Genomic DNA, 17,149 nt, shown 5'->3' on the forward strand with positions numbered 1-17,149 from the left:
TCACGTTAGGGGGCGCTGTGGAGCAGTTTGGCCACGCCCACTTTTGGTTCCATTAAATACCTCGCATTTCTCGCGGGGGACAATTTTGGGTAAAATATGGTGAGTTTTGGGATATGTTAAGGCCTCCAAAAATGCGATCTTGGACGGAAAAAAAAAAATAAAAAAAAAATAATAATAATAATAAGAAACGACACAATTACAATAGGCCTTCATATATAAAAATAATAATTTAACATATTTATCTGAGGAGCAGACTGCTTTGAATTTAACTCCATAGCAGAACTCTCATCTTGAGCAAACATGAAGGCGACAGTGGAAAGGAAAAACTCCCTCACGAGGAAGAAATCTTTAGCAGAACCAGACTCAGGACAAGCGGTAATCTGCTTTGACTGGCTGGGTTTGGTAGAACAGATACACAATGGCAGGTCAAGAATCAAATGTTATAATAGAAACAGTATTAAATGAAAACTATCCAATTTTAGCAATCCATTTAAGGAAATGATGTAAATTTGTCCTCTAGTAGTCTAAGCCCATAGCAGCATACAAAACCAACCCTAACTATAGGATTTATCAAAAAAGGAAAGTCTTAAGAAGCCCAGTCTTAAAACTGGACAATGTGTCAGCCTTACAGACAGAAATTGGAAGGTGGTTTTACAAGAGAGGAGCCTGATAACTGAAAGATCTTCCTCCCACTCTGCTTTTGGAAACTGTAGGAACCACAAGTAAACCTGCAGTCTGAAAGCGAAGTGCTCTCTTAGGAAAATACGGAACAATAAGATCTTGAATATAAGATGGAGCTAGGCTATTGAGAGCTTTGTAGGTTAGAAGTAAGATTTTGAATTTAATTATGGATTTGACAGGGAGCCAATGGAGAGAAGCTAAAACTGGAGAGAAATGACCTCTTCTACTAACTCCAGTTAAGACTCTACCAGCAGAATTTTGGACTAACTGAAGGGAATTGTTCATTTAAAGATCTCTTTGTATCTGAAGGTGTTTTCTGCTTAAGAAAACAAAATATTAACAGTTTCACAATACAATAAATAGACAAAAAAACTATCAGAACTATGAACACACACCTCGAGGTAGACGCCCCAGGGCATGACGAGCGTTGCCAGCAGCAGGTCCGACACAGCCAGGGAGACGATGAGATAGTTGGTGGTGGTCTGCAGAGCACGCTCCCGTGACACCGCCACGCACACCAAGACGTTCCCGAACACCACGCAGAAGATCAGCAGGACTAACAGCACAGCGTAGAAGTTGTACGGAGGAGAGGAAGGTAACAGAGAGCTGGTGCAGTTGGAGGAGGTCATCATGGAGGAGGAGGTGGGGAGGGACACGGGGGAATACAAAAGGTCGTGGGTGACCAAAGCTGAGAAATTGTTCTCCTCCTCTAAAGTGGAGGAGAGGGTGAGGGAGGGAGAGGAGGTCTGTTCTGACTTGTTGGCTAAACTCATGATCTCGCTCCAGTGAACATGGCAAAGCTGCAAAGTGACAACACAAAGAGAGGAAGAGAAAAATAATTACCATGAGAGCCAACGCAGCCCGGCGTCCATTCAAGTCAGTTTCTCTCAAAAGATCCAACAAACAGCGGCCTCTTCTTCTGACAGCAGAGGAAATTAAAAAAGGAAGGTTACTGTTATACCAGGCCAACAGCTTGCTTTGGTCTCACCTCAAAAAGACAACTAAACACAATAGAGTCCAAAGGACAAACACAGCATCCCACCTTGTGTGAGGAGTGTCCACACTTTTTCAGCTTGGAGCTACTTTTAAACGACCGAGTCAAAGTGATCTACTTTAAGGCTTCGTTTACACGAGAACAACCTCTGGAAACGTTATTGTTTCTTTCAATGTTCATTGAGGGTAATAAACAAAAAAATGAGAAGGTTTACACGAAAACGATGTAGTTGCCATGTCAGTCGGGTTGCCAGATAAGAAATTATGAACTATAGTACTGTCACTTTAAAATGATGGTATTTTGACCTAAACGGTCATATGTGCTGAGTAAAGATATTCCAAGATGAGGTGTGTGTTGTGCTTGTTGAACATGTGCACAGAAAAGGAGGGGGTAAAAAAGATATTTTAAATTTATCTGGCAACCTTATGCAGGGCTCAGATGCATTCATTGTGCATGCAGCATCTGCATGATCACAGTTACAACTAAACTGGTGAACACTAACCTCTCTTTGGAACTGGATTTTATTAGTTTTGCTCCTACAAGCTGAAAAAGGGTGAGTGGCACAAAAACAGTCTGCTCTCTGCCATTTATTATAACTGTTGTTAGTGCAGAAAGACTTTGGACTGCAGCCGCCTGTAGTGCACATGTGCAAATACACACTTGCGGAGCATTTCACACCTCTGTGCGGGGTATCTTGATGCATGCACAATAATCCAGGTAGAAAAATCTAACAAAGTTAAGTCAAGTCCTCCAGATGGATAAAAAAATAAATAAAAATAAAATGTGGTATATCCAAAACCTCGGTGGGGGGTTTCCCCTGAAAATCTCCACTCTGAGACCTTCGGTTTCAGAGTGAATGAGGGCTGTTGTATGTAAATGAACGGCCGGACATATGACATATGACATATGACATATAGTCTCAGACTGGCTGCCCTGTATGTCAATCAGGTGACAAATTTCATAGTGAGGATGGATGATAGGCTGACATCTATTTTTTAATGCCATGCGATCTACCCATAATATCTTTGCGATCGATCAGTAGATCGCGATTCCCTGCTGAGGTCGCTTGCAACAACAGGAAGCAGCCGAGGAAAGTGTCCCTACAAGTTTTTAATGACCCCAGGTGCACAAACAGACCAACTAGTCGAAAGCATTGTGCAAAAAAACTTTAGCTGGAGTAAAATAAACCATCAAAAACACCATAAACTAAAACCCTGATACTTTGACTGGCAAGTATACATTGGCTTTGATACATTGTACATTGACACAGTTGTAGTAATGTTCACTATCTCTCTTTACGATCTTGTAAAAATTGTATTTTCTTTTTCACTTTTTGGCACTTTATTATTATTGCATGCTTTAGTATTTCTTGGTTGTTCTTTGCTTTCAGCGAGTGAAATCAGTTCTTCTCAACTCGAACATTTCATCGTTAACCTGCATATGACAAATAAACATAACTTGAACTTGTGGTGAAAAGCTTATGTAAAAATTATTTTGAAATTAGTAACAAACTAAATAATTTGTATGAAACAGTTCAACTCTTGTACACCAGTAGTCACTAGCCACTACAGCTGTGGGGATGATAAAAGGAAATGTAAGTTGGTCTTTTAAAGTGTTAAAACCATCATTCAACTGTGGAACGTGACACTCAGCCCTTCAAACATTTTGACTTCTAGACTTGTGAAGCCCTAAAAAGAGGGGACTTTTGACATTTCCTCTTATCATGGATTATATTAATTAATTTACCTAAATATTTTAGTAAGAATAAAGCAAAGCTTTTGTGGTGTTCTTCTTGTAGCAGAGCTGCTCTTCTGCCTGTAAACAGTACATGAACTCTCGCTGAAGAGGACTGGTGCTCAGCTGTACTGTCCTCTAATCCTGCGTTTCATGGCTCTGAATGGTGAAAGGTTGAATTAATTCCACTTGAGGGGTGAGCTTAGGACAGGATGGCTCTCCTGACCAGAGAAAAATGAAAGGGCAGGTGTTCTGGTGTGCAAACTGTCCCTCACACCTGTTTGTTGGTGAGCCTGGGACCTTGATGGGAGAGGAGACAGAAACGGTGGATGAGATGGATTGATTCAGAGGACACATGAAAAACTGAATAAGGCATTATGAGGTTTTTTTTTTTCTCCTTTTCACTGAAATCTGCAAGTAGATTAGAGCAAATACTGTTTTTTAAAGTTATATAATTCAAAAGTCTAACCAAAAATTGGTTTACTTTATTATAACTACTGAACAATACAATTGCTGTTGCAGTTCCAGATTTATTTCAGATTTTATTTTATTTTATTCCAGAGTTTTTAATGAAAACTCGAGATAAAGAAAACTGAAAAACTGATTATTAGTATTACTTTTACACGTGCAAAGCAGAGGCATGATGATGATATTCTCTTCTTTTATTATCAACAACAAGGTCATACAATGCCAAGGTAAGTATAACCTAAAATATTTATTATCAACAGGAAATGGACCACTGACATAAAGCACCTCTGTATGAAACTCCCCTGTCAGACTGAAAGTCATGAATAAATTTAATGCCTCAGGTTGTCATGTGGCTCAGATAACTCCTGTGAGTCATTGCTGCTAACCCTTGATCTAAATGGAAAAATCACACATTGTCAGATGTGTTGACCTTAAATCAGTTAATGAACTTTCAGCTGAACTCCCACCTGTTGACCGTAAAACTGACCAGAGCATTAGAAGAGGATGTTATTCTTTGTAGCATGCTGATCAAGTTCACTCAGATGCTGAACTCTGGTAAGTTATTTTAAAAAGAAATATGGTAGGTATGAAGTTCAGTCTGGACAAGAATGCAAAATGAGACAATAAAGGGGGAAAATGCAGGGGTTCCCAACACTGGTCCTTGAGGAACACCATCCTGCATATTTTAGTTGTTTCCTGCTAAAACACACCTGATTTTTTATAAATGGGGGATTAACAAGCTTCTACAGGATGAAAGGAAGTAATTAAATCACTGAATCAGTTGTGTTGGAGCAGGGAGACTACTAAAACATGCATTGTGGTGTTCCTCAAGGAACAAGGTTTGGAACCACTGCAGTTAGTCTTGATGCACTTTAAACGCACACAGGCTGAGAAATCATGGCATTTTCTCACTAATGTTCATTGGCATTAAAGTAAGATTAGTTGCACCTGTAGACACAACATAAAGTTAAAGAGAATACTGTCTTTTTATGACTTAAACAAGTTTCCATACCAGTGTTTGACTCCGGAATGCAGCTGGTTTGGCTAAAATTACTTCACATAGGCAGATGGTTATTAAGCTCCACTGCATGGAATGAATGAATGAATGAATGTGCAGTGCAGCTCAACAATGATTTGGTGATGGAAGCAGTGAGAAAATGTTGGAAATGCAGCACCCAGTGATGACACAGTGGGGAAAAGCAGCAGGAAACTGGCCACAGATGTAAGCTGATGTAGAGAGAGCACAGACCAAAGAGACACACAGACGACTCAAAAATGCAAGTTTCTGCTGCCAGGACTATGCAATGTGACAAATAACATCTGGATGAATATGTCGCTCCACTGAGTCAAAGTAAAACAGATTGTGCAAAAACAGTGTTGCATTTTACTGATAAATAATCATTAAATAAATCAAGTTGGACTTGTTACAGAAAGTCTATCAAACTGGATTCAGTTGAAGTTCATATTTGTAGATTTTTTTTTTTTCTGCAACCGTGTAAAGAAAAAAGCATTTATTACGTGCAGCACCAAACTGAATCTCCTCTTTAAAGTTTGTTCAGACATTTTTCATTGAACTGCGAGTCAAGGCAAACAATTTCAAAACAATGTGCATAAAACCTAATCTTCTAGTCATAAAAGTGTACCTAAAGCTCTATTTTCCTTAAATTTCTCCAGTCACATCTGTGGACAAAACCCAACAAATCTCATCAGTTCCTTTAAGAAATTTGTTAAAAACACCAAAGAGCAAAACGTCCCAAAGAAAGAGCAGGAAAAGCTATTAATTAAAAACACAGATCAGGGTTTTGCTTCACTAAACCTGTTTCAGTCAATAATAGGAAAAGTATATGACATCTTCAAATGTTAACTCATTCTTTTCCCTGAGCTTTGTAATTGGAAACTATTTATTTCGCAGCTCCAAATCTCTCAGACAGCTCTGTAAAAGGAGCGTGTGGAAGCTGCTTTCCTGACACACATTTCAGCAGTGGAACCAGGAACCAGACAAACACTGCAGAGCTCAGGGACTGTAATGGCAGAACAATGTCGGACCACCAGCTGTGCTTGGTTTCGTTTGTCTCTATAAGAGATGACACATTTACGTGACAGACAACATGAGCGGGTAACAGAAAAAAAATGAAAAAACTGAGATCAAAGTTTAAAATGCAGCTTTGCTCCAGAGACTCGCTGCTAAGACAACAACCTCGGGGGGAATGGTGAGTTGTTTGGAAGTCTTTGAACGTCTCATTGAATGAATCGTTTCATTCGGTGAGTTATCATCTGTCTGTATCTTGTGTTCTGCTAAAATTATCTCTGGCGTTTTAATAGTTGTGATTATGATCCTTTCATGACTTGATGCCCGCTCAAACAGACAACCTAAGAGCTGGGTGAAGTTAAAGATGCTTGCTCTAAAATGTAATTTTATTCCAGACTCAGTTTGGTTTACAAGTTTTTTTTTCAATAATCTTGGATATCTAGGTCATCTGGACGGTTTCTTTTCTTTGTTGAAACGTTTCATCCTTCATCCAAAGGACTTTGTCATTCCGAGGAGCCACAACAAACTCAGTCCCACAAGTAGCGCACTCACTTACCAAGGTGATGGAGCAATAACGTTGATGTTTTGAACCACTTTGGCTGTGGCTGCTTCAGAGGAGTCGATGAAGGAGAAGACGAGCTCCAGAAACCATTTTATCACCAGCAAACTGGTTGGTTCACTATGTGAGTGTGCTGCTTGTAGGACTGAGTTTGTTGTGGCTCCTTGGACTGACAAAATCCTTTGGATGAAGGATGAAACATTAAAAATAAAAAAATAAAAAACTGTCCAGATGACTTGACTTCACATTGTTGAATTTATTAACTGGATTATTGAGCATGAACTTTGAAATCTTGGACATCGGCAGTACTACCCTGTTTCCACCTTCAGATTATAAACTCTTTCAAAAGTAGCTTTAAGAAGAAACTTATAGTTTATCTGTACACTTTAAATCCTTTCTCATAATAAATCCATCTATTTAAAAAAAACATTTTTCAACACAGATTATTTATTGCCGTTAGCTATGAGTGAGAGCAATCCACAAGTTGAAGCAGCTCATGCAGTTCAGACTGGGCATAAATAATCTTTAGGCTAAACCTGATAATTAGTTACATATGAAAGGTATTTTTATTTAAATAAAGATGGAAGGCCATCATCGTCATTGTACCAGTGCCACATACTGAATGTGTACAGCAACCATGCACACGCATATATAAGTTTCCTGAGGTCACAGCTACCATGCTATCTGAGAAAATCAGATATAATCATTTCAGGTCTCTTTTATAAATTAATCCTTGAGGCTCAATGAGATTAACCTGTCTAAATAAAGGTTGAATGAATTGGACCAGATATTGCTTTATTAATATAAGTTAGGGCAGTTGTGGTGCAGCGGTAGGGGCAGCCAAAAGTCGCAAGCTTGATTCCATGCCCACATGTTGTGGTGTAGCTGTCCACTGCACCACTTGGGTGCACAGTAGGGGTTGAAAAGACTAGTCGACTAGTCGATTCAGGGACGTCTCGCAAGTTTTAAAATTCCACGTTGACTAGTCGTAATCAGTGATTGTGGCACGTGAGCAGCGCCGGGCCGCTGCAAAACAGATTCTTCCAAGCAGATGGAGGTCGAGGAGCAGGCCAAGTTTTGCTAAACAGGTAGAAATTAATCAACAGTGTGGAAGTACTTCACTAAAAATGACTCTGCCGGTTGAACCGCCCGTGGTGGATTCCACCACCGCCGCTGTTTTTAGTTTTATTTCATCTCATCCACTAAATAAAATAAGAATAAAAACAATGGGGTGCGCCACCACCGGTGGGGAACCCACCACCGCACCACGGTTTATGTTATTTAGTGGATTAAATTAAATAAAACTAAATTTTGCAGCTTAATAAAAGTTTTGTTTTTCCTGTGACTTATTTGCAGTATGATAAATGGTAGGAGCATAAATATATGCTCCAGATGTTTTGTTGTTCTTTTTAAAAAATAAATAATGAATGACTTTTTTGTGTGTGAGAATATTGTCTTGAGTTCCTATGACGTCACATCAACTAGTCAATGTCAACTCGACTTTTATTATGTTGAAGTCGACTTAAAAAAATATGTAGTCACTCAAGCCCCAATGTATCTCATGGGTGAGATGCAGAGGACAAATTTCATCATTGCATGGGCACGACACATAACATTATTACTTTCATGTTTTGAGCTTTACAGCAAAGTGCAGGAATGGATTTACTGAGTTGGAAATGTTTTGTTTTGCCACCCAGATTAGGATTTAGGTAGGTGGATTTACTACACTATGGCATGTTTTTTAGTGTGATTTGAGTGGTTGGATTGGCCAACAAGGCAGGACAGCAGGATACAGCTTATCTCTTAAAAAAGCTTCCATAGCAAGACAAATAAACAAACAAACAAACAAGAATATAAATAAATATATACAGTATATCAGAGCAAAAAAGGCTAAACCAGGGGTGTCCATCCTGGTCCTTGAGGATCACTATCCTGCATGTTTTACCTCCAACACACCTGATTCAGTGGTTGAATCACCTCTTTCTGCAGAAGGATGATAATTAACCAAAGCAGGTGTGTTGGAGCAGAAGAACCTCCAAAATATACAGGAGAGTGGCCCTCGGGGACCACAAGGGCCACTCGAGGACATACATAATTGGATGTCTGCTTTTTGTTGTTGGCGGGTATCTGACATATCGACAAATTCGGAAGATGGTGGCAGCGGTTCTGGCAGCTACAAGCTCGGTCCGGTGGTGTGAGCACAAAATTTGGCTGTTCTGAATCGCCAGTGAGACGTACCAGCAGAACTATGAAGGCAGACGTGGAAATTGAAGCAGAGGCTGCCTGACCTAAAATAATTGTGTTATCTGAATTTGTCTTCCCCACTCGGCCTTGAATTGGCCAGCTATCTCAAACTTCTCCTGGTTGTTTATGTGAACGAGAAGCCCCCCCCCCCCCATCAGTCCATCAGTCCCCTCCCAAGGACATCTGTGGATCTGTGTCAGAGTTGAGCCGGCTGATAGACACTGTGCCATCTTTATCAGGACTATGGAACTTTCTGACAGTCTCTACAGACAACTCACTGCTCTCGTCAGCCTCCTCATGCATAAATGGATTATGATGTCATCAGTATGTTGCTGTTTATGTGGTAGGTCTTTTTTTTTTCCAACTCTCACACTGTGCCTCAGCCAGGACATAGTGTGAGATTTGTTTTATTGTTTACCTCCCCTCCCCTCGCTTCGTGTTTTCTCTTTTCCTTATCTTTTGCCTGTCTGTAACAGGTCTCTCTTGTAAATGAGCCCTCGAGGCTCAACGGGAACTAACCTGTATAAATAAAGGTTGAATGAATGAAAAGCGTTTGACATAGACCAGAGAGCTGTTGTAGACTGCAATGGGTGATTAGAGAGTGAGAACAGGTGTGCAGATTACACATGCTAAACAGGTGTGAGGTGCTAAAAGCAAAATCTCTAGAGGAGAACAATGAGCAGGAAAATGTCAAATCCTCCAGTGACAGAAAACCAAAAATAAATAAAAAATGACAAACTAACACAATGACGTTCAGGTTCTGGGGGAGGTTTCTTTCAGATATGGGCTGAACCATTTCAGTTATTCTTCAACATAACGGTTTCCTCAAAACCCTTTCATGACATGCCATGTGACACGCTGCTCCTCGTGTAAGAAACACCAACTAATAAGTGAATATTGACCAAACGGAGTCTCAAAATGGAGCACTGCTCCACAAAATAGCAACGAATTACAATAAAGTGACTGAAAACCAAATCAAGGAATCAAATAGTCTAGTTAAAATCTCATAACTTATTCAAAATAAAAGTTCTGTGGACTCAAAAATAAATAAATCTGAGCAGAAACTTATCCAAACTTCAGTAAACTAAAAATAAGTTTGTATGAAAAGCAAGACAACATCAAAGTTATTCTCATCTCTTTTTCTTTTAATTTAAATAATGACACTTTGTAACACAGTGTCAATTTCATCTAAGGTTTTATTGACCTAATTTTAAGTCAATATACACGTTGGTATTTATGCTATGTGCAAAATACAGATGAAGCATTATTCTTCTTTCTTCAATAAAGTGAAGTCTAAAGTTAATTAGAATTTGCTTGGGGTAGCTATGTTTTCATTTCCATGTTCAGAGTCCAGGAACTGCAGCAGGATTTGAAGTTGAAGCTCTGCAGAGATCAAATGAGGTTGGTAAATATTTCTGCTCTGAGCTGGGATTTTAGCTGCGCCGGTATCTTGAGAGTCTCAACCGCTCACTGAATAAAAAGTTTTCAGACCAAGAAGGGCTCCACATAAAGAAACAGGGTCTGGGTCTTTTTAGAAACATAAACACATGTTCTTAGAAAATTAACTTTTATGTTTGATCATTTGTCTTTTTAAGGCTGTTTTTCTGAGCCGTTTCATTTGGTGTTGGCAACTAGATGTTCACTGATTTTCTACAGATTTATGTTTAATTTGTGAAGAGGCACCACCAGTGTGATACTTTATGCTCTGAAATTTATAACTAAAGACAAAATGTAAGAAAGAAGCAAAATGCAAAACCAAAGTTAAATCAAAATATTAGACGGTCAGAAAATCATAGAATGTTAAAACTATTTTTATGTAAACCATTATCATTGCTCGTGATATCACCATCAGTGGCTCCCAACCCTGGTCCCTGAGGAACACCTGATTTGAATGAAAGGTGAATAACAGGCTTCTGCCGAACTTAAGGAAGCAAAGCAATGAAACCACTGAATCAGGTGTTTTTGAGCAGAGAAACAACTAAAACATGCAGGATGGTGTTCCTCAAGGACCAGAGTTGGGCACCACTGATCTCTTGTCTTTTTCCTTCATGTATTTTCTCTTTTAAGATGGAAGCTAAACGAAAATGAAGACTCACAAATGGATGTCAATGAACTGAGACATTCGTTGGTGAGAACAGAAAAAAAGTGTCTACGTTACTGTATCCATTCAGAAACAACAAACAAAGAAATGCTGAAAAACACCCAGAATATATCAACTGTAGAGATCCAAGGGTTAAAAGCTGCTCAGAATAAAATAAAAAGGTCATATTTTAAGCACTCTCCAAAAACAGCTAATCAGTCCAGACAAGAACACAAACGATGAATCAGCAACCTTGTTAGATTTATCTACCTGGATTATTGAGCATGCATCAGGAAATCAGCAACCTGTGGTTCCTCTGAACTGGATGAAGGTGTTGCCTGCTATATAAATGCATATTTTCTTCCTAAGGTCACAGTAAAGCCTTCACACTGTACTACCTTTGTGGATATTTATTACTCACAACTGCAATTATTTGAACTGCTCTCATTTAAATATCTGGAGATTATAAGTTTGAATATAAAGCAAAATGAAGTTACATCAAATGCTCCTAATGAACTTGTTGTTTTGTCTTCAATTCCGTTTATGTTGTGCCTTTTTAAATTCCACAGGACAAGCACAGCTTCACATTATCCTTCCATAAATGCCAATTGACGTGCTTAAAAAGTAGCGTGCTTTTTGTACCATGTTTCATATTTGAACATTTTACATTAGTCCGTGTTCCTTTTGCCCATTTTTCTACAATTGAACATAAAATTAAAGTCCATAAATGACCGTGAGAGCTGTAAGTGTAAACTACAAAATGTTTTAGTGTCATGCTCATAGTTTCTCCTGGGGAAGAGAAATGTTTCAGCAGACAATGCAGCAAACCTAAATAATCTTATTTATTTATTCTTCTTTCGGCTGCTCCCTTCTTCAGAGGTCGCCACAACAAACTAACGTGCACGAAGACATGGCAATTATTTTTTATGCCTGATGCCCTTCCTGACATAACCACAGATCTAAGTGTCAACTAGGGCACCTGGGGGAGCAGATGGTGGGGGTTAAGGGCCCAGAATGGGGCAAATGAAGGTGGAGGCAGGTGTGGGTGCTTCATCTTTCCCATCTATTTTGAGGTTGTTGGTCTCGGGAGTTGAACTTGCGACCTTTCGATCACAGGCCCATCTTCTCTAACCTCTGCACCATAATAATAATAATAATAATAACAATAATAATAATCAGTTCCTTCCTGTCCTCTCAAACCCAGTCGGTCGAAGCAGATGGCCGCTTATCCTGAGCCTGGTTCTGCTGGAGGTTTCTTCCTGTTAAAAAGGGAGTTTTTTATTTCCACTGTTGCCACTGTGCTTGCTCATGATGGGAGACTGTGACGAAGTGAAGATTCAACGAGTCTCTTGGCTTCCTTAGATAAAGAACTTTACTAATTGGCTTTTTTATGTATGTGAATGTTCCTGCAAAGTGCCCTGAGACAACTTTGTTGTGAATTAGCACTATATAAATTAACTGAATTGAATTGAATTTAATAAATAATAAAAATGATAGTACAAGAAAAGTCCCCACATAAAGTAAAATAATGCTTAGAATGCATTTGCAGATGACACCACTAAACACAAAATGGTTTGTTTAATGTGTAAAAGTGTGGAGTATGTGCACACTACAGCTCTTTAAGCCCGGAGCTATCCCAAAATTTTATTTTATTTCACAGCTTTTAATACTTTAGCTTGTTCTAGTTGACTTTGTTCTTGCAGGATAAAGTCACAGCATTCCTTACAAACTCAAATCTTGCTCTTTTATCACTGCATTGTTCCCTTTTCAAACTCTGCTCTTATCTTTTTGCCCTCTCATCTGGTTCTCCTCTTCTGCAGCCCTGCTCCTCCCTGGCCACTCTTGACAGGTCTATTACAATCTCAGCCCTGTTTGGCCACGACGCCGTCGTTAAAAAAAAAAAAAAGAACAAATGAACTGCAGATAAAAGAAGAGAGACACGTTTTCAAAAATGCCCTCTTCTGTCAGGCTGAGGCGATGAGCTGCCCTGCAATAAATCTTTCATTTCTCGCACTGAGGCAGGAACGAGCCTGAGCAGGGAAAGATGTTCAGCTGCAGCTTCATCAGCGTTCTGCTGGGTTTAAGGCAAAAAGCAGCTCCTGGATCAACAACTCTTTGACTGGCAGGACTCTTCGCACAACTCTTTTGTTTCTTATGATGAGTCGGAGACTTTAAGGAACAAATTACTGTAACTCAAACTGTTTTATATTTTAAAAAAATGTGATGTGCGTTTGTTCATTTTAGTAAATAAAAAGCCACAAAAGACAATCTGTGCATGGGTAGGTCTAAAACTGAAGGGATTTTAAATAGCAGCAGTTTTTTAGAAGACGAGAATTAATTATGTATTTTTTCTTGTTCTGTTATAAATAAATCATGAAAGTCCTCCACAGAGTAATATACTCAGTCACTCAATGAAGACACGGAAAATATGTAACGGACGGGGTATCAGCTTAACAAGAAGTTATCCTTTCCTCTTGTTGTTCATAATAATCTGAGTTTCTTCTGTGATTAGAAGTTCCAATCAATTGATTAACAATCAGGAGGAGAAAAATCAGTGCCACACAGAGTCACTTCAGGAAATATCAATCCTGAGGCGATGCACCACACCCGCCACGGCCATCCATTATTCAGCAAGCAATTTGGCATCTTCTCCATATCTTGTTCAAAATGAGATACTGCAGCTTTTACAAGTCACTTCCAAGTGATGTGAGCCTGATGTGCACAGATTTAAAAGGAGACCAAATGCACAGGCTTGGACAGAACAGGCTGAAGTTTGGCGTGCGATGACATTTGACACATTTTTGCAGGATTCTCTCAGAAATATCTCATCAGAGGCGGGGAGGGACAGTTTGCCACATGAGACGCATAAAACCTGTTTATCATCAAGTTTAGCTGCTTGTTTACTCACTTTATTCTCTTCCACTGTCAAAAATGTGTTATTACATTAGACTTTTGCACAGTCAGTAAGACTAATGTTGATCAGCTGAACATTTCCAATATTTTTCAAAAGAATCTTCAAGTTCAACAACATTTTGAAGCATGCTGTCTAAAATTTATAAAACAACAAAAAAACCTATAACACTAAAATAATATAAAAAAACGTAAAAGTGTTGATTCTTAATAACTTTTGGACAACCATTAAACGCACAGAATGCCAAAATATGTAACTTGTTTTCTTCCTCCTGTCGAGGGCTGCCATCTTGGGTGCCCTGGGGAGCAGATGAGGAGTTAACTGCCTTGCTCAAGGGCTCAGAGCAGGGCAAATGAGGGTAGAGGCAGGTGTTTCACCTTTACCACCCACATTTGGATGTGACGGTCAGCAGGGGGATTCGAACCAGCAACCTTTCAATCACAAGTTTGTCTAAGCTCTGCGCCACCACTCCCAAAATATGTAAAAACAGAAAAATAAATAATTCCAGGTGTGCTGTGAAACAGTCAAATGGAGATTAGTAATAAAAATCAAACCGTCTTCTGAGTCTGACATTTCCTGCATGCTATGTCAATCCACTTAAATAATTTAACTTACTGACATCTTTCGATGACAAGTGATGAATGTTTTTATTATATCATGTGAAAAAATGTTTAGTGCCCAAATACCTTTTAAGAAATGTAATGTTGGATATTTTATTCAATTAACAGTCCTTAAATTAAGCACGTTGCTCTGTAGATGAGTAAATGAATAAAAGCAATCACTGAGTTATGTTTTTTAAAACGACACATTTTTAACACTAAATCACTCTAAACTCCATCTGCGATCTAAATGCTTTGCATGGATACCTATAAGTCCAACTGCTTAACTTCATGTTAAACATTTATAAAACAAACAAACAAAAAAAAACTGTATCACTTTTTTGTAGCATAAAAATTGCATGACAAAATCCATTTTCAAATATTAAAAAAACAGATACAAAAAAAAAGTGTTCTTGTTGAATTTCCCATCACTTCAGCAGAATAAATGCAGGTTTTGGACATTCTCTTTAAAGTGTGTCTTACCGTGTGCTCGGGGTTTGAGTCCAGTTCCACTTTTCTCCCAGAAACCGAGCGATGACCAGCCCACCCCCCCCCACCTCGACCCTGGTCAGATAATAAAATGTGATTGCACGCTCCTTGCTGAGGAGACGTGTGGTTGCTGAGCTCTGCTGCGCAGACAGAGGATGGAGAGAGGGAGGAGAGAGAGGGAGGGAGGAGAGGGAGGCGAGGGGGGCAGTGATGCTCACGCAGGCTTTAGGCTGTTTGTTGTTGAATAAAAAAAAGACCAGCAGCTGCTCATGCTGCAGCTACAGAGGCTGAGTGACCGATCACTGGGGGGCAGGGCCAAATGCATTTCAGGTTGTTTTTTTTTATTTCATGAATTTCACAGCTTTGAAATTAAGCTTTGGCTTAAATCAAAATGACTCTCTGAACCTTTGAAGTCACACATAAATAGGTTATCCTGAGCAACAGCAAACAGTGCACTCTGAAAGAGTTTACTTTTTAAAAGATATATTGATAAGGAGGCGGCACGGTGGCACAGTTGGGAGAGATGCCACCTCTCAGCGAGAAGGTCGCCGGATCGAATACCAGTCATGGGACCTTTCTGGGTGGAGTTTGCATGTTCTCTCCGTGCATGCGGGGGGTTTCTCCGGGTGCTCCCGTTTCCTCCCACAGACCAAAAACATGCATGTTAGACTGATTGTTAACTCTAAATTGTCCCTAGGTGTGAGTGGTTGTCTCATTTGTCTCTTTGTGTCCCTGTGATGGATTAGAGACCTGAACAGGGTGTCCCTCGCCTCTCGCACAGTGACTGCTGGATATGGGCACCATGCAGTGACTCTCATCACTCGAAATGAAAGAAGCAGGTAAAAGATAATGGACAGATGGATGGATGGATATAATGATGTGTGATTTTGAAATGCGGGTATGCACTTAATGTTAAAGAGCTCAACTGACCTTCTTCCACCTGCGCAATATCACTAAAATTAGAAACATCTTATCTAAACATGATGCAGAAAAACTGGTCCATGCATTTGCCACGTCTAGACTGGACTATTGCACTGGTTTATTATCTGGGTGTCCAAATACTTCTTTAAAATGTCTTCAGTGGATCCAAAATGCTGCTGCCAGAGTCTTAACTGGAGTTAGTAGGAGAGATCATAGCTCTCCAGTTTTAGCTTCTCTCCATTGTTCCTGTCAAATCCAGAACGGAATTCAAAATATTACTTCTAACCTACAAAGCTCTCAACAACCTAGCTCCATCTTATAGTCGAGATCTTATTATTCCATATTTTCCTAACAGAGCACTTTACTCTCAGACTGCAGGTTTACTCGTGGTTCCTAGAGTTTCCAAAAGCAGAATGGGATGAACATCTTTCAGTTATCAGGCTCCTCTCTTGTGGAACCAACTTCCAGTTTCTGTTTGTGAGGCTGACACATTGTCAAGTTTTAAGACTGGACTTGAGACTTTTCTCTTTGATAAATCCTATAGTTAGGGTTTCCTTGTTACGCTGCTATAGGCTTAGGGGACAAATTGACCTAATTTCCTTAAATGATTTGTTAAAATGTAATAGTTTTCATTTGATACTATTTCTATATTAACATGTGATTCTTGACCTGCCATTGTGTATACCATACCATTTTATTTATAGAGCACTTAAAACAGCGACAAGGCCAACCAAAGTGCTGTACAGACAGAACAACAGGTAACACACAAAGCAAAATACAAAATTAAGTAAATCAGAATATAGACATAAAAACAATGCAGATAATGACGAGTAACCAGTGTGGAGCATACAGGTTCAAAACACAGATCATCTGGTGTTGAATGCTACTGAATAGTAGTGGATTTTTAAACGAGACTTGAAAACTGAGAGGGAGGGGGCCTGTCTGACAAGCAGAGGTAACTCGTTCCAAAGTCTTGGTCCTGCTACAGAGAAGGCCCTGTCACCTCTGTGCTTAAGACGAGTTCCTGGAACTGCATCTGCTCCTCCCTCCTGTTCCTTTCTGGTCGAAGTAGATGGTCGCTTGTCCTGAGTCTGGTTCTGCTAAAGGTTTCTTCCTCATGAGGGAGTTTTTCCTTTCCACTGTCGCCTTCATGCTTGCTCAAGATGAGAGTTCTGCGATGAAGTTAAACTCAAAGCAGTCTGCTCTTCAAATAAATAATGTTAAATTATTATTTTTATATATGATTGTTTCTGTTCAGTGCCCTGAGATGACTTCTGTTGTGACTTGGCGCTTTATAAATAAACTGAATTGAATCAGCAGCAAATCACATGGAAACTTGAGTCACGCGATTGACCAAATTAGGGCGGTCATAGATTATTTAGATAAAACGATATGGCAATAAATTAATCTTAAAGGAAATGTTTAAGATGGAAATATAAA

The 17,149-nt window shown here is 39.4% G+C and overlaps 1 protein-coding gene across 1 annotated transcript in view; it reads right to left on the minus strand.

Annotated features, from left to right (window-relative positions):
* The window catches only part of drd2l (dopamine receptor D2 like), a 35,874-nt gene extending 21,026 nt beyond the window's left edge, over positions 1-14,848 (minus strand). The window contains 2 exon segments of the mRNA XM_037676800.1: positions 1,077-1,481; positions 14,783-14,848. Coding sequence (XP_037532728.1) covers positions 1,077-1,454 — 378 coding nt within the window. The 5' untranslated portion in view covers positions 1,455-1,481; positions 14,783-14,848.
* Positions 14,849-17,149: the final 2,301 nt, after the last annotated feature.

This window comes from Nematolebias whitei, chromosome 5 (assembly GCF_014905685.2).
Source record: "Nematolebias whitei isolate Nwh7 chromosome 5, NemWhi1, whole genome shotgun sequence".
Lineage (NCBI taxonomy): Eukaryota > Metazoa > Chordata > Actinopteri > Cyprinodontiformes > Rivulidae > Nematolebias > Nematolebias whitei.